Consider the following 19,216-nt stretch of genomic DNA (forward strand, 5'->3'; position numbering starts at 1 on the left):
ATGTAAATATTTGCAGAAAAGGCAACAAATTACTAAAAGGACAATTTGTCGAAAATTGCATTTTTCCTAACTATACAAACTGAGGTCCTTAAACAATAGGAAGTAGCTAGCGGCAGCTGGAACGGTCATAAGCTTCGAACAAGGGAGAACGGTAGTTGAACTGCTTGTCAGACAGTGTGCGCGCCTGAGAGGTGAAGAATCACTTTTTGCTTTAGGCCCATGCAAAAAAACGCAGAGTGAGGTGGTGGCATGAGGTGGGACTATATGTAAAGGACCTCAGGTTTGTATAGTTAGGAAAAATGCAATTTTCGACAAATTGTCATTTGTTCCGATACGTTATACAAACCCTCGTCCTTTAACAATAGGAAGACTCATTTCTTGGTGGGAGGAATCCGAGGTCTTTTGATGAACAGACTGGTGTTTGTCCAACCTTGGAATGCCTCCCTGGTCGTAAGAGTGAGGGAGGGATCCAAGCCTCTGTCCGATTGATCGGGGTGTGCACCGCAGGATCAATGGTCAGACCTCTGGGACCGAGTACTAAGAGAGAGGCAAGCGTATCTCTTCGTACCAGCAAGCAAGAACTTGTTCCTGTTTGCAAGACGGCAACATAAAGTTATGGGTTTGTCTCTTGTTGGCTTCCACTTCCCCCCCCCCCCCCCCCTTGTTGGGGGAAGTGGTGGATAATTGCTCCTATACCTAGTGAAAAGGATAGGATGGGCTCTGTTGAGTAGGGTGTCGAACCGTATCCCTCTACCCACAGGTAGAGGGGGAGAAAAGATGGGAAGAGGAGCCAGTCACACTCTAATTCACTCTCCATTCTTACAGTGACACCAGGACTCGATGCTGTTCAGCCTGCGAAGGTCTGGGTTTGCTACACAACGTGTTGAGCAGCCACCACGGTCCCAAGGAAAAAGATCCAAGGACCTGTGGCAATATCCCGAAGGTAGGAGGTCATGTGGTCTGGTTGGACCAGACCCCTGCCTTCAGTACCTGTGCCAAGGAGAAGTTCTAGCGGACAAAGCAGCATCTCCATTCGCATTGAAGGCTGTGAAGTCCATTAGGGAGGGGATTATGAAGAACTCGAACCGATCGTCAGGGATCCCCATCCCTGGATGCTTGACTTCGCAGGAAAAGTCATGCAGTTCCCTCAGAGGAAAAGAAGGGAATAGTCGTATGACCTATCCCTCTTCTCGATTTCGGTGATGTTCAGTACCCATACTGATCTATCCGTCTGCAGCGAAGTGTCTCAACATCCTCCTATCCCCATGCAGCGTTCTTCTCGGTAGTGGATAGGACACCGCCACTACGATGGTGGGTGTCGATGGTATGGGTACTGGGACAAGCTATTAGGACGAAGTAATGATTGATCGGGAACCACCGAACTAAGTCCACAGCATAGTTCGTAACTGACTCGGGCGCTCTGACGCTGCCGACTGACTGGTTCGGTAGTAAGGCAAGTTGTCCAAGCATCCGAGTAAGTCCACGACCTTCGCCTTTCCCAAAGGGTTATGCCGAGAGACCAAACCAACAATAGTGTATTTGTTTGTCACCAATGCCAGACGGTGAGGTGATTAGTATTCTCTTAAGGGCACGTGCCCAACAGGCGAAAGTCAATTGCCTTCTACAGACCGAGGTCCCTGAAGGCAAGACATTCTCATAGTAGTTGAATCTCAGCTAAGGAGAAACAACACTATGTGCCTTTGAAGACGAAGGTAGACATTGAATGCAACCTACGTCTTCACAGGCGATAATCGAGAGAAGGATTCTCAAGATTCTGAACCTCCGTGTCTTACAAATGACTGAAAACACTAACCACTATTTCACTGCTGTCCGGTGAGGAGTCGTAGTTGCAATGAAAGCAGGGCACCTTTTCAGTAATGAAAACACAGGGGAGTACTTCCTGAAGAACTGCTTCTCATGGGCTGAACATTTGGAAGTAGAGCTGGCAGGTCGGAGTAGGCGATGTCTTCCGATACATCTGTTAATTCGAGGTGAACAATGAATAATTGCACCCCTAAGAATACGAGATATTTTGAAGACAAACTCAGATATCTGCAAAATCATTCGCATTATCGCAGTGCGATGCAGCGGGAGACTAGTACAAACTTCTGTTTACCGTGCGGTAAACAGAAAGATGGAAGAGTCCAAGAGATATCTCTGTTGAAAATTCTCGCAATGTCGAAGGCGATGAAATCGAGTATCACGGCAGTAGATGGTCATTTATGTATGCGAGAATCCCTAAGTCTGTGATTGTTGGGCAGAGTACGGTTTGGTAGTCATCAATGCAGGGGAGAGAGACATAACAGACCGTGCATCTTGGAGCCCAGCCGCTGCAACTGAGCTGCCTTGGGCAGTTCAAATACGCAGTAGCTCTCGCTGACTCGTCATCCTGAGTTGCCAGGTAATCCAGTCCACGAAGGAAATGCGCTCGGCTAGAACCATTGAGCATAAATAAAAAGAGATGCTCAAGCAATTATTTTAAATTTAACGAAACGGATTTTGGTAAATACAAAAGCTGAGTTGGTGTTGTCGTGACAATACCATAAGTATCTAAAATCGAAACTGGCAACTCCTGGGAGGTTGCAGGCAGCCCGAGTTGCAGTTCAATTAGGATACTAGTCGTCTCGGTCACAATCCGTAGAGTTAACTACGGTATGCGCCTACAACCGGACAATTGAACTGCTTAACAGAATCATGTCACGAGGGTAATAAACGTAGTATATTTGTAGGTTCCTGTACAACGACCTCCATCTAAATTCTTTTCCCCTCGAGGAATGAGAAGAAGGATTGGAGATCAACCACCTTCGTTCTCTAGTCAAGAGAGTGAAGGAGAAGTCTTTCCCAAAGTAAAGCTTCAAACGGTGAACAGAATACCGAAGACGAAAAGTTCAAGCCAAACTGGATGTTCCCAGTCCGTTCTTCTCTATTCCAGGTTGGTCGCCTACTGTGAGATACTCTTCTTTCAGCAGCAGTCTTCTTCCAAATGCTAGAAATTCCAGGAATTCGAGCATTAGGCGAGGTTCCCGATTATCGTGGTAACAATTATCGGGGATTCTCGTCTCGCTCACTTTGGACCGTGGTCTCGCCTAAGTGTTTCGGAGATCGTAAAAAAACTTGAACACTCTGAGAGTGCTAGAAATTCCGCAGAATTCTAAGCACTCTGCGAAACCCCCACCGAATTCGCCAAACGATTATTGTCTGGTGGTCCTCTCGAGGATGGGGCAGAATCCTTCCTCAACGACCGGGGCTTATTGTCAGGTAGGACCCGAAGGTCCCCCCGGTTAGCACAGTCCCAAAACGTGGGAACCTAAAGAGAAATCTCTGTAGGATCCCTCCCCTTTCCCTCGTAGCCGTAGGGAGAGAGGGAATGGGGAGGAATTGGATACTGGCTCGTCTTCCCAGCGGAACTAGCAGTTGGAGAAGAGTAGGAGCAGCCATCGCCTTGCGGTGATGGCCTCTCAGTCTGGAAAAACATATTGTCAGAAAACGTTTCCCTCCCCCTCCCCCCGAGAGGGTTTACGAACTCGCACTGTAGGTAAGGATCTGCCGCCACTGTCAACGTCGTCTAGGTGGGGGCTGATCGACACCTGACAGGAGGGAGCTGATATCGTCCTCTGATGATTCCAGTCCTCATCGAGGTCGAAACCTCTCAGGAGGACCGAGGGAGGGGGGGTGAGCGCTGCAATACTCTGTAGAAACGTCACTGTCGCAGTAGAGGAGGTGGAATTAGCTTGTTCGACCGGCCAGACCTGAGCGAGCCATCTTGTCCGGAGACAGAGGCTCTACCTGGTCCAGAACCGAGTCGAGAAGCTCTGATTGCGGCAAGCCCACCATCAGTCTGGGTTCCCTTCTTCGGGCTTCAGAACGACTTGAGCCGTGACGCGGGCTCTGCTGGTGGGAGCGGCGATGTTTCCCCGAGGTCGTTGTGCTGACGAATCAGCGCAATAACCTCAGTACAATTCCTCTGGATCTCGAAGTTCACAGCATCTTGCAGAGTAGGACTGTCAAGCCCCTCGAACAACAAGAGCATATTCCGAGAACCTCCCCCTTAAGGATGGGGGAACTGCGATAGACCCCTCTCGTATTCCTCCTGCCACTTGCGCGTACGTCCTGGTCGGTCCGAAGATCGTACCTGGTACTTGCGGCGTCCAGGCACGGGAGAGGAAGACATGACGCTCCCTCTTTCACTCGCTGGCAGAACCAGCGGCTTGGAGGGCTGCAGGCGAATCGCCAACTTGCAGGCCTAGTCGAGCGTTTCCCAGGGAAAAACGGCTGGACCGAGAACAGCGGCCCCGATCTCGTGTACAGAGGAGCTGCCGCTGGTACCCCCTATCCGCCCGGGTCCCCTGTGGGAGCGGCGGTCAGGAGACCTGCAGAGACCAATGTCGCGGTGAGACCGGTGCGTGCCCTTGCGCGCGTCATACCGCTGGTACCAGCCGAGGCTGGCGCCAACGATCGGGAGGGGGGGACCTCTTCCCAGCCTCAGCCCGTGGCTGGTCAGAGACAGTCACGTCTACCAGGGTTACCAGCTGGTCGCTGCGAGAGCGGCCGCTGGCCTGGCGAGAGTCACCTGAGCGACTCTCACCAGCTTTCTGCTCCGTACTGCGGTCCTGGCGCCGAGCGAACTCTGGCGCCAAAACTTTGGCTAGCCGGTACCCCTCTGGTCCCCGTCTTCTTCTTCCTTGAGGAAGGGGAGACGGGCGCACTGTTCCCGAAAGAGCAGGAGGACCGGCAGAAGAACCCCCCCGTCCCACGGGAGTGGGACGAGCCCTTAAAAGTTCCCGAAGGAGCCTTCTTAGGGGGAAAACCCGGGTTACCAGCTGGTCGTGCAAGAGAGGCCGCTGGCCTGGCGAGAGTCACCTGAGCAGCTCTCACCAGCCTTCTGCTCCGTGCTGCGTCTTGGCGCCGAGCGAACTCTGGAGCCCAGAACTTTTGGCTGCACGGTCTCCCGCGGGAGACGTATACTCAGAACCTCTCGCGAACGAGAGACCGAGCCGGAACCTGGGGTAGCAGCAGCGCCACTAACACCAGGCGAGGAAGTACCCCGGTGGTAGCCGGTACCCCTCTGGTCCCCGTCTTCTTCTTCCTTGCGGAAGGGGAGACGGGCCCTGTTCCCGAAGGAGCAGGAGGACCAGCAGAAGGACCCCCGTCCCACCGGAGTGGGACGGGCCCTTAGAAGTTCCCGAAGGAACCTTCTTAGGGGGGGGAGGCAGCCTTCTTCTTCTTCGGCTTGGTAGCCTTAGAAGTCGAAGGGGAAGAGGCGGCAGCAGACGACGAAGAAGACGACGACGACACCTTCCTCTTCTTCTTCGTCAGCTCCCGCAGGACAGACGTCAGATCCTCCATCCAGGACGGAGCCGGGGCAATTGCCGAAGCAACATTGGCCCAGCTGCACCTGTCCGGAAGGACCTGAGTCTGGGCAGCAGCACCTTGGACAGGAACGATGTGGGTAGGAGCAGGAACAGCAGGAGTGGCTGGGCCAGCGGCAAGAACAGCGGTAGCGGCAGGTACGGCTGGTACGGCAGGCAAGTCAGGTAACCCAGGAGGCTTAGCTTCAGCCATCGACATCCTGGGTACCAGTGCATGTCCAGGGGAGCTTTGGGCAGCGGAAGTCTGAGGTCGGCAGCACAAAGAACCCAGGTGGAGCGGCACCACCCCTCCTCGGTACGGCAGCGATCGGCCCTTGAATGGCGGCTGTCGGCGTCACCGTCATCACATGCGGGGTATCACAAGGTGAGGAGGGGCGGCGTACCCTGGGGTAGTGTTGTGGTGGTCACCGCTCCATGGGTGACCGCCCCCGCCCCCGCCAGACGCTGAAACAACCCCTGGACACTAGGCACGCCCTGCAGACCCAAGGACGCCCACACCTGTCCCAGGTTACTCGTTCTGCGGAAGCAACAAAAGAGTGATTAGTGGAGGGGTACCCTCGCATGCGGGGGGGCTAGCCCCACCCCGAACAAACGGGAGACCCCGAAAACAATTGTACGTCGGGGCACTGAGAGCCCTCCTCCCGCTCGACAGTTCGGGCGAGGAGAAGGATCTCCCCGAAGGGGAAGGTGCCATTCGTGGGAGCTGAGCGGGGGATGAGGGGGGGGGGCCAGGAAAAAAGATGAAGAATCGGTTACCAAGGGAGTCGCGGGAGAACTTCCGACGACTTCTTGGCATGCCTTCGCTTCCCCCGCCCCCGCACAGCATCCACTGCACCTACACCAATAACATTATGGCGCGAGAGCAAACGTGCCCTCTGCACCGAGCGCAATAATAAAGTTTATTAATTCCCGGTATGAGCGGGAACCAATCCAATATGAATACTATTGATGCAATGAAATAAAATATAAAGTGAAACAGAATACTGGCACTTGCGATTCACTTTCACACAATATAACGGGAAGGATCAATTCCCGGGTAAGAGCGGAAAACTTGATCCATAATCAAATAATATATAAAAATGAAAAAGAATACTGCTCTTGTTGCATTCACTTTCATACAAATTAAGGGCTCGTTTCGCGAACATTCTCCTTGCCCTCGGCCCCGAGCGCACAGGGCAAAATATTTCACAATTTCACCCAGAAATAAACAAGACTCGGCACGAGCGCGCTCCAGCCCTCGGCACCGAGAACTATTTCATGAGGATCAACTTCAGGAAAACAAAAGGGCGGAAACCACTGCATCTATGGCGATAGCTCCATGTTCTAGACCCATAATTTATTTAATTAATGAAAATGAAAACAGAGTACGTTACAATTTCATTTTCAAACCAAACAAACCAGTAGTGGAAAACACTATAAGCAAAGCATATGACGATGAAGCGGGCAGAGAGCGATGACAAACAACACGTCCTCCACCAACACGGAAAAGGTCCGGCCGAAAGCAAAAAGTGATTCTTCACCTCTAGGCGCGCGACTGTCGGACAAGCAGTTACTACCGTTTCTCATCCCCTTGTTAGAAGCTTACGGACCGTTCCAGCTGCCGCTAGCTACTTCCTATTGTAAAGGACCGAGGGTTTTGTATAACGTATCGGAACAAATTAGCAATACTTTTGAAACTTGAAGCAACCATACAGCATTAATAAGCTTATATTTGAAGACTAAATTCATCAGATATATTAGAACTAGTGAATAATGATGAATAATTTAAAACTACTGAATAAGATGAACAGTAATTTAAAACAAACTCAAAATCCTGATGCAATTATTTTTTATGGATACATAATATTTGATAAAAGCTTGCTTCTACTGGTTAAGGTATAGAACCCAAATGCAAATCTGAATGGACAGTTTGAGATATCTGAGTGCAAAAAATGCTGATGACTAGCACATGGGCACAGTAATTATAAATTTTCCCAGGAATATTTGGATTACATAGTCTGGCAAGTGCCTCGTTGGACGAGTACTTAGGTTAGGTGCTCGCCTACCGATTTGGTAGTCTGAGTTCACCTCCCTGCTCTGCCAATTTAGAATCAGATTAATTTATTTCTGGTGATTAGAAATTTATTTTTCAATACAATGTGGTTCAGATCCCACAGTAAGCTGTAGGTCCTGGTTGTTAAGTACCAATTGGTTCCTAGCCACGACAAAAAATATCTAATCATTCAGACCAGCCCTAGGAGAGCTGTTAATCAGCTCAGTGGTGTGGTTAAACTAAGATATACCGTACTTAACCGAGTTTGGCTTTTGTAAGAAGCTCACCATGCCAAACTAACGACAAAATGAGGACTGAGTAAAAACAATAATTAAACATGCCTGTTTAAAGAAACCTGGAAACAAAACACAAACCCTAAATCTTGACACAATCTTGAGTGTCTTGCAATTCCTCTGGAGGCTCTGATGTTACAGTAAAACTTGAATAAGACCTCTGTTTCTCATCAGTTCTTCCAGGGCTTTCCTCCGTGAGGATACAACCTTTCATCAACATTAAATTCTGCAAAGAGCAGCTCAAAGTAATATAGTAGAATAAAATACTTTTATTTCAATCATGACATTTTCATTAAATGGCATTTTGGTGTAAGTAGGCAAAAGTAGATCAAACAATGAAGATTTAACAGAACATTGGCTCTGGGGCTGAACAATAAACATTATTAAAAAAAATGGCATTACCTTGGCCAAAACTGAAATGCAGAGACGGCATCCTGAAGGTGGCTTTGGCAAAGACTGTGGATTTCCAGTTGTTCTGGAGGAAGGTCAGAAATCCATGGTAATCAACAAACAGGAACTCTACTAAAGGGTCTTGCATGACTGATGATCCGGTAAAAATAGTCAGACTGCAAACTTCAATGTAAATAATTGAATTCTTTGCCTGCAAAAAATAAGAATGGTACAGAGCATAACGAATAACACACATTTTAAGATACTGTAATATTTTACTGATTTAACAATGTTCGATTTATGCAAGATACTACCTCACTGCATTTATGTTTTTTCTAACAAAAAATGTGTAAAAACAATTTTTCTTAATTGCGTACTGCTTCCTGGTTCTCCATATTATTATTATTTATAACATAAATCCTATTAATATGGAACAGGACCACAGGGACCACTGACATGAAATGCAAGCTTCCGATGAATATGGTGTTCGTTTGAAGGAAGTAACAGAAGGGCACATGAAATAACAAAAAGAACAGATCAGTTTATTAGAAAGAAAAAAATAATAAATAAACAGTAAAAATGTAACGTAAATTATTCAAATACTAGGAGAATTGTAATAGGTATTGACACGTTTCATCTTTGCTTGAACTTTTGAAGTTCCAATTACACTACATCCTCAGTTCAACAGAGTGAGGAATAAAGGACCTAGGACCTGTGAAGTTTGACAGCAAGATGCATTAACTGCATACTGATGCTGCTTTTCAAAATATCTGGTTTCTCTTGAAGGAGAAATGGATTAGGGATCAATTGTGAAATGTGAAAGATTTTAGTTAAAATAAAATCTATGAAAAATTGACAAACAAGAGGCCAGCCATTGATGGTCTGAGTCATAATTGCTGGCATTAAGAAACAGAAACTTATCACCATGGTTCTCTATCATTCATAACAATTGAATTAATCTCTCCTTGAGAGATCATTGTTAGTAGTTATTGCTGTTAGCCTGCTGTAGCTGATTTACCTACTGAACCTGCAATATCTTTTGTACTTTGTTTCCATTATCCCTGCTGAAGTCTATGTTATTATTATTATTAAAGTAGTTTAACCAGACCACTGAGCTGACTTTCACTCTCATAGGGCTGGCCCGAAGGATTAGATTAAAATCAAACGAGTGAAAATTAAATTAAAAACTGCTCAAAGGCACACATTCACATGGGAACACATGCACACTATAAATACATTTACTCATGTATCCATACTTTCATAAAATATAAAATCAGAATAAGTTAAGTAACATTTAAAAGTTTTGTTTTTAAAATTCATAAGTCTAATAATTTTTGTATTTTTAAATTTTACTTAGGTTTATATTTGATCAACTAAATTACACTTCTTTAAGAACATAAAAATAGGCATGACTGAAAATGCAGAGGATTCTGACAAGATTTCTTTCATAGATCTGTTTCCAAGTGTCGACAGTCGTTGCTGGTTGTACTTTGGGCATTCGCATAACACGTTTGACAGTTATAACCTCCCTGCACTCTGCGCACTCAGGAGCTGAACTACGTGGGCTGCTCATTAAGTGTCCATGTGTCAGACGGGTATGGCCTATACTGAGACGTGTCGGAATTACTTGCTCATGTCTCTCTCTCTTATATGATGAACTCCACTTTCCAACTTCAGATTTTATTTGCTTTAATTTTTATTTTCTGACTCTTCATTCGAAATATGTTGCCATTTCCTTATAATACCCATCTTTATGTATGTTACATAATCACTCATAGGGAGATTCACACTTGATCTTGTCATTTGATTTGCTTCTTTGGCTGCTTTGTCAGCCTCTTCATTTCCCTTGATCCCTACATGGGCAGGGACCCAACATATTTCTACATGTTTCCCAATAATATCTAATTTATGAAGTGATAATTTAATTTGTTGTACAATATTATTTTTTGGTTTACGTATAACTCTGGATGGCTTCTATGGCACTTCTTGAGTCACTAAAAATCACAAAATTATTTAGTGATGTTTCTTTAATTATTTTTATGGCCGAGGCAATTGCGCAAAGCTCCGCTGTGAATATTGAAGCTGTATTGGGTAGAGAGAATTGATATGATTTGTCCTAGGACACTACAGCATATCCCACTCCATGTTCCGATTTAGATCCATCTGTGTATATTGCATAATGTGGACCTTTTCGGTTTATATGCTCTATTGTATATTGTCTATGGTGTGATGGCGTATAGTATAAGTATTTTTTTGATAAATATTTTAATTGTATGCAAGTTTTCATTTTATTCATTGTCCAAGGCGGAGGTAATTTTACTACTGGAGGAATTTGTATATTCACATTTAGTGACTCAATCAATCTTCTAGCTCTAATTGGAAAAGGGGGTGGATGATTGTTTATAAATATATCTTCGAGTTCAAATAATTTTTTTGTTGGAGTATCGCTTGTCCTAATTCTCAGAGCACTCTTCATTGTTACAAGCTCTCTATGGAGAGAGAGAGAGGTAGTTCACCACATTCGACCTGTAGAGAAGATGTCGGTGATGATTTAAAGGCTCCTAAACATATTCTAAGGCCCTCTTAGTGAACTGGGTCCAACGTTTTCAGTGCTGCATCTGACGCCGAGCCATATATTTCGCTACCATAATCAATGATAAGACAGAACTGTTGCTTTATACAGTAATGTAAGGGTTTGTCTATCGGCTCCCCAAGTAGTGTTTGATAATTTTCTAATTAGATTTAATGCTTATTTACATTTTGATTTCAAGTATGTTATGTGGGGTTTCCAGTTTAAGTGAGTATCAAACACTAAACCCAAAATTTTGCAGTTTGTCCTAATTGGTATCTATGATGTCCGATTTTTAAATCCATTACTTCACCATTCATCCACCTTTTATCTTTATAAAACACTACTGCTTGAGTCTTATTTATGGATAATTTAAATCCTACAGATGAGGTCCATTCATTTATTTGTATTATACTCTTATTAATGATGCGTTCTGCATGTTTAATACGAGAGGCTGAATAATACGTATATGGCAAAATCATCCATGTATAGGTTGCTTTTAATTCCAGTAGGTAGATTTTTATTAATATCATTAATTGCTAGGGTAAACAGTGTGCCACTAAGGACACTTCCCTGTGGAACACTATTTTCAAGTGGAAAATGTTCTCGACAATACATCATCAATTCTCACTTGAAAACTATGATTTGTTAAAAAGTTTTGGATGAACCTAGATAAATGTCCACGGATGTTGTTATTTTGTAAAGTTTTTAATATGGGTACCTTCAGGTGGTATCATAAGCCTTTTTGATGTCAAAAAAAGACTGCTACTGTTATTTGTTTTCGCTCAAATCCTCTTCGTATATGGTCTTCGAGGTTAGAGAGAGAATCTAACATAGATCTGTTGCACTGTGACCCGAATTGAGTGGGAGTCAAGACTTTATTTTCTCGAATGTACCATGTTAATCGAGCATTTACCATTTTTTCTAGTAACTTGCATAAGCAACTTGTTAGAGAAATTGGTCTGTAGTTATTTGCATTACTTGGATCTTTTCCAGGTTTGGGGATAAGAATTATTATTGCTTTATGCCATTCATCAGGAAATAAATTTGTAAGCCATAAATGATTATAAAATTGCAACAAGTATGTCTTCGCTAGAGGTGCAAAACAAATATTGTCACCTCCAGGAGCAGATTTATTGCTGTTAGTGAGAGCATATTCGAACTCTTCCATATTAAATTTTCTATTATAATATGTCTTCTATTGTTTCGAAATTTATTGTTATTAGTTCTATATTATTTTTCTTTGTGCGGAAGTGGTCATCTAAATTTCTATCACTACTTACATTAGCTGAGTTTTCTCCTATTATATTACTTATTTCTTTTGGATCAAGTATTCTTTTCCGTCTTTTAATATGGAATTTCTGGGTGGTTTCACATGGGTACCATTTATTTTCCTGAATTTTTCCCAATATTTTTTGTATGGGGAGTTATTAGAGAGATCTGATACATATCCTCCATGAAATTATTCTTCCTTGAATTACTTCCTTTCGAAATTATGCAGATATTTTGTTGTATAGAGGCTTTAATGCTTCAATTTCTAGCAACAATATAGACCTTTTTTGTAAAGTACTTTCTAATATTGGTAATGTTTTATTTATTTTACTGAACTTTCTATTCAAATTATCCAATCGTCTCCCTATTGGAGTGTATTTATTAATTCTGTTAGCTCATCGGACCCACCATGGAACTTTGTGCTTTGTTGGATGGGGCTTTGAGTTTGGTATTGGTCTATCAGCAGCATTTTTGATGAAATTAACAAGAAACTTGTTAGTTTCATTAAGGTCTTTTAGATATTCAAATGATGGAATACTTCTAGTATGCATTTCATATTGCTCCCAATTTGCTTTATAAATGTTATAGTGAGGAGCATGTTTTGCTGGATTATTTTGTAAAAAGGAAATTAATATTGGGAAATGATCACTGGTGTACAAGTCATCAATTGTGTTTCAATCCAAGTTGTCAACTATTCTTGTTGAACATAGAGTTAAGCCTACGGAGGAAAATGTTCCATTTTTGTTTTTTTGATAATATGTGCTAACTTCATCATCATTTATACAACACGTTATTTGAATCATTAAGTTCTTCTACTTTACTTCCTGCTCTATTTGAGTTTGAACAGTTACAATCCCATATTCGGTTGTGAGCAATAAAATCCCCTACTATTAATATAGGTTCTTTGGCATTTTTAAGTAATTCTCCAAGTTTATCAATATCGTAATTTTTATTCGGTTGGTTGTATAAATTATAAATGATATAATTATAGTTCTTAATTCGAATTTTAATACCTGATATCTGGAGGTCAGCAATATTTACAGGTACTTTGTCATAACACACCTTGTTATGTACATATATGGCTGTACCTAAATTTCCTTCTTCTTCTTGTGATGTTGTTATTAAGGTATATTTACCTATTGTTGGTATTGTATTATTGACATGTTGTAAGCATAATATCATTGGTTCATATTCCTTTAATAACCTTTGTACTTCTCCCAGGTGTAATCTGGTCTGTAGACCATTTACGTTCCATTGTATAATATAACTATTGACTTGAATTTTTTCTAAAATTTTATTTACCACATTCAGTTGTTTATCTTTATAATATTTTAAGTGCTCAATGCACATACTACATCCTTTTTCATGGGTGTTTAAATTGGTGGCCTCTTTCTTTCTATATTTCATAAAATTTCTTATAATGTTTGTTAAGCAATCTTTTGTTATATTTTTGTTATCATTGCACAATTAAATAAAGCAATCATTGCAGCAACATGTGTTGTCATGTACATCTACTGCTTTATTTGTTCTTGTTGTACCGATTATTGGTGATGGAGTAACTCATCACCCTTGACATAGTCACCATCATCCATGGTATGGTTCTTCTCCACTTCTTTGGTGTTTTGGATCTCTACATCCATAGGTTTTATTATTATTTTAGGAGATAAAGGTATGTTCTCATTTTGTTTTTGTTCTTTCTTCATATCTTTGGTTTTTGGTTTGACCGATGTTTCTCTAATTATGGTTGGTTTCTTTGTTTTTGGTGGTGTTCTCTCTAAAGGTCTTTTTTTTTTCTTTAATTTTCGGTACATCACAACTTCCTCCTTCCACCTCTGTGATAGTATCTTCTTGTGCTTCTATATGCATTAACACCTCAAATGAATTTGATAGAATATTATCTAATTCATTTGCACTTGTTTCCTGATTCTTTACTATCTTAGTTTTTTCCTGCATATTACTGACTTCTTCTTGAGCCCTACTTTGCTGCATCTTGTTACTTCTATCTGTATGTTTTTTTGTTTCATTACTGGTTCCTGTTAGAGAAGATATGTACGTTTCTTAGCAGGATCTTGAATTCCTCTCACTTTTAATTCTAATTTAGCCTCTGCTATAGACATGACTGTTCTTTCTTTTAACATTTTTAGTTCAGTGTTGTATATGTAATGCATGCATTCTTTAGATCTTACATTATGATTCTGCTCACAGTTTACACACTTAGTTTCACCGCACTTCCATTTGGTGGTGTGTTTCTGTAAATCCACAGTAAGCACACACTGGTTCATCATACAATTTCTTTTTTGTGTGTCCTACTTACTGTAATTTTGACACTGCACTGGCTTTGGAATGGATAGGGCCTTCACTCTCTATTTTTGTCCTAAAATTTTTATTTTTTGAGGTAGATCTGAACCCTCAAATTTTATTTGCTAGTTTTAGTATTTGTTTATTACCTCTTTGCTTAATCACATCATAAACCTCGCAATCCTCTACCTTGGGGTATCTCTTTTGAGAGAGTCTAACAACATTTTCTTATTTATTGGCTCGTTGTTATTGTTAGGAAGTACGACGGTACCCTGGATACTGTTTATATTATCATGTTTTTCTACTTTGACAATAATATTATCTATTATTTTTTAAGACAAATAATCTTCAGACTGACTTTTTGTTGTAGCTTCTATATGCCAAGTCGTTTCTTTTATTTTTCTGAACGACACTGCTGCCGTTGGATGGCTATTTAATAAGCAATTTTCCAATTTCAAAGCTGAAATATATTTTGTTCTGCTTCCATAGTAAGAAACCTTGACCAACTTCCACTCCAAAAGAGGGAGTCAAAGTCAAGAGTGGTCCATATCCGTTCCAGAAGTCGTGAGGATGCTTGTTAAATTTTCCATATAATTAAGATTTAAATTTTGTCCAGGATGAGGTCCCTCTCACCAGGGAGGCCCAACTGGGGGAGGAGCAATACTGTTACACAGTGTTAAATGCCCTGGGACACTCACCTGGATATACACCATACCCACAATGCCTTAAGGGTCGTCCGTCCCATGAGATCGGACCCAGCACTGCGGGCATGGCTTGACATAAAAATTTCCACTCGCTCAACCACGTCAGGTACTTTAGTTTTGTGGGTGAAGTGGCATGCCGTCCAACTCCACCCTCCATCAAGTTAAAAGAGCAGTCAATTCAATAGTCCAAAATCATGCCAAGGTCGTCAACGAAAGAAGAAGGGAAAGGGGAAAATTTATAAGAGGAGTAAAGGAGGTAAAGGTCCCAATGTTCAGTTGGATCCACAGCAGAGAGCGTAAGCATAAAGGGGCATACTCTCTCTGCAGTGGATCCCTAAGCCCCCCACCTCGTCAAGGAGTTGGGATCAGGGGGTGCTGAAGTCTATGATAAATATTCTTGAAAAGGGACTGCCCTGATGAGTGATCCTCTTATTCATGAAAGGTTTGGTCTAGAATAGTAAAACATATGATAAGTAATAAAGTACAGCCACTGAGTCATTATGGTATGGGTTTTGCCAGAAATAATCCTTTGCTTACTCCCTTGCCCTACAAATGCTGACAAACCTGTCTGGTAAAAACCAGTAATAATTTGGCAGCTAGGTCCCTCTGCACTTTCTTTAGCAAACTGGTTTCTTTTAAATTAAAATATGAATGTATTAGACAGCCACTGTGCAAGAAATACTCACTTCATAAAAAAGTTATTAAAATACCATATCAGAATACAAAAATAGTATGATTGTCATAGGTATCTTATAGTTAGTGAATCTGCATTGAATACAAACCTTTTATGATAATATAATTGACACTATTTTAATGTACAGTGGTCCCCCCGTATTTGCGGGGGGGTGCGTACCAGACCCCCCGTGAAGTAGTTAGAACCCACGAATGGAAATTTTCCCGGAACCCTATAAAAAAATGCTAAAAACAGCCTATTTTGTTAGTTAAAACTCAAGAAAAACCCACTAAAAATTTTCATACATGGTTTTGTTAAATAGTTTTATCACAAAAAGTGCATTTTATGATGAAATTCATAAAAAAAAACCAGGAATTTGTGGATATTTATCATAGAAAAATACGGCGAATGCATGAATTTTCCACGAATAATGCAGGGAAACGTTCCCTAGAGAAATCCGCGAATGTGTGAGTCCGCGAATCTGGAGAACACAAATACGGGGTGTCCACTGTAATCACCTTTGGGTTCGTTGAAAGGACAGTTACAACTCCTTCTGAGTCACTGGCAATGCTTGATTGAGATGGCGAGAAGGGAACATTGTTTTTCCGACTAGGTGCACGGAACCCACTCCTGCTCTCCGGGCGTAATAGATCAGTTCGTCTATTCTTTATCTGAAAAGAAACAAATTACGAAAGTGTAAGATAATTTTGCTGTATAGTATTACTATCTATAATAGATGATTTCTCTTGCCATCTAGGAACTGAACCTTACCAAACCTGTAAATTCCCTGTATTCATAAAAAAAATAATTTAAAAATAAAGTGGTGCCTAAACAGGGTATGACAAAAGGATGAATATGATGGTATGTACTGAAATACCTCTCTTTGAAGCCTATCAACCTTTGTAATTATGTACTATATTAGGAAATAGATCTCTGGTATAAAGAAAGATCTATTCTTTAGGCAATCCACTCCTGAAATGTTGTACTTAATGATCCTCCCATCTGCAATAACTATAATATTGGTGTTCACTACATTTAAATTGTCCTATCATAATGCAAGAAACCATACCATAGCCTGAAACCAAAAGGTGTGAAAATCTTTCCAGCTTCTTCATAGAAGGATCCTGAGCAATCTTCCACGTAATGAATTTCTGAGAAAGTATTTATGTCCAAACAAATTTGACTAACATGACATAAATGATTTAAAGTAAAATATTACAAGTGGTGTAGTTTATGGCAGAATCTTTTAAGAGCTGCCTTGATACAGGTAACAACACAAATTTCCATACAGTAATACCTCAATCTTCCATGATTCAGGTTGCATGAATTTACAATAGCACAAACTTTTCATTGGAACCTAACTATCACACGCAAGTTTTTCACAAATACATGAATATCTGCGAATCCTTGAGGAAACCTGAAAAAGTGTTTAATTTGTTATGTAATTTATAGGTATTCAAGCTTTTATGTGTAAATTAAATAACATTAATAAAAATAATAATTCTCTTTTGCTGAGATGGGAAAATTTTTATGGCACATATATGTATATGTTTATTAATACGTACATACAGTGGAACCTCGACATACGAAAGTTCCTACTTACGAAAAGAAAATCCAAGTTACGAAAGCAAAGACAAAGATTTTTTGCCTCTGTATACCAAAATAATTCAGGTTGCGAAAGGATAAAGTCCGAGATTCACCCGGACCACTGAGAATAATTTTAAAACTTAAGCGCCGCCAACTGAGTAGAATTGCCTCCATCCTCCCGCTCTCTCATTGGTTCCTGATGCTAGTCACCGCCATAAGATCCTGCTCTCTTATTGGTCAGCATCATGCTTCTATGTAAAGGCGTTCCATGACCATTTTTTGCGGCAGCGTTATCGTAAACACTGGAATTTGTTCGTTCACGTATATGTACATATTTTGTTTGTTAATGTAAATTCGTGTTAGTGATTTTGCTTTCGTTGTACTATAAGTTACTTTATCGTGTTGTGTGTGAACTTAATTACTTATGTTATTAGCCATGGGTCCCAAGAATGTTGCTGAAGTTCACGGAAAGAAGAGGATGCTTTTTATGGAGAATGAAGATGGAGATAACCAACAAGTGTTAATGTTTTCTGCCATTTGTCCTTCTCCTCTGCCGCCACTTTCAGAGATCACCTCACTTGAAAGGTAAGGTTCCACATTTTACTACATATGTACGTACATATGCGTAAAGTATTTCTTGTACCATGTACAGGTACGTACTACAATAAAGGTTATGTTAGGTATTGAATGGTCCAAATATGACAATTTGTCGAAAATTGCATTTTTCCTAACTATACAAACCTGAGGTCCTTTACATAGGAAGGTAACTAGCGGCAAGGCTGGGACGGTCGTAAGCTTCGAACAATGGGGAGAACGGTAGTTAACTGCTTGTCCGATCGTGCGCGCGCCGCGCGTCCCGGGCGGTGAAGAATCACTTTTGCTTTAGGCCCATGCAAAAAGTTGCAGAGTGAGGGTGGTATGAGGTGGGACTATATGTAAGGACCTCAGGTTTGTATAGTTAGGAAAAATGCAATTTTCGACAAATTGTCCATTTGTTCCGATACGTAATACAAACCCTCGTCCTTTAACAATAGGAAGACTCACTTCTTGGTGGGTGGAAATCTGAGTCTTTTTTGGTGAACAGACTGTGTTCGTCCAACCTTGGAATGCCTCCCTGGTCGTAAGAGCAAGGGAGGGAGGGATCCAAACCTCTGTCCGATTGATCGGGGTGTGCACCGCAGGATCAATGGTCAGACCTCTGAGCCAAGTACTAAGAGAGAGGCAAGCGTATCTCTTCGTACCAGCATTGCAAGAACTTGTTCCTGTACAGGAGCCAACATAAAGTTATGGGTTTGTCTCAAGTAGGCATCCACTCCTTCCCCCTTGTTGGAGGGAGTGGAGGATATTTGCTTCTATCCCTAACTAAAGGGATAGATTGGGGGCTCGGTCGAGTAAGCTTACCTGCATCGGATTTCCTTTCCACATGGTGAAGACCGTGTTACCCTCTGCCCACAGGTAGAGAGAGAGAAAGATGGAGAAGAGAAGCCAGTCGCACTCTCATTCAACCATTCATTCCTACAGTCACACCAGGAATCGATGCTGTTCTGCCTGCTCGGTGCTGGGTAAGCTTACACAACGTGTTGAGCAGGTCACCACAGGTCCCAAGGAAAAAGTATCCAAGGACTTGTGGGCAATATCCCGAAGGTAGAAGGACGTGAAGGTAGTCTGGTTGGCCCAGACACCTGCCTTCAGGACCTGCGCCACGGAGAAGTTCTTACGGAACGCCAAAGAGGGTCCAATACCTCTGACTTCGTGGGCTCCTCGGTCGGAGCGTACGGATGTCGTCACTACCATCAGCCTCGTACGCTCTCCTGATCACCTCACGCAGCCAGAAAGAAAGAAAGCGTGTTCTGGATACTTCTTTTCTTGTCACCCCAGTGCTAACGAAGAGGCGTTCGACACTCAGGCCTGAGGTGTCAAGTTTTCTTCAGATAGCGCCGAGTAGCGCCCTCACAGGACAAAGCAGCATCTCATCCGTATCGTTGTCGGTGAAATCCATTAGGGAGGGGATCGTGAAAGACTCGAACCT

The 19,216-nt window shown here is 42.2% G+C and overlaps 1 protein-coding gene across 1 annotated transcript in view; it reads right to left on the reverse strand.

The window, feature by feature from the left end:
* The window catches only part of LOC135208361 (protein fantom-like), a gene marked incomplete in the record, with an annotated part of 187,683 nt that overhangs the window by 94,510 nt on the left and 73,957 nt on the right, over positions 1-19,216 (reverse strand). Inside the window, 2 exon segments of the mRNA XM_064240462.1 lie at positions 8,182-8,295; positions 16,119-16,271. Coding sequence (XP_064096532.1) covers positions 8,182-8,295; positions 16,119-16,271 — 267 coding nt within the window.

Source organism: Macrobrachium nipponense, chromosome 35, assembly GCF_015104395.2.
Source record: "Macrobrachium nipponense isolate FS-2020 chromosome 35, ASM1510439v2, whole genome shotgun sequence".
NCBI classification, from domain to species: domain Eukaryota; kingdom Metazoa; phylum Arthropoda; class Malacostraca; order Decapoda; family Palaemonidae; genus Macrobrachium; species Macrobrachium nipponense.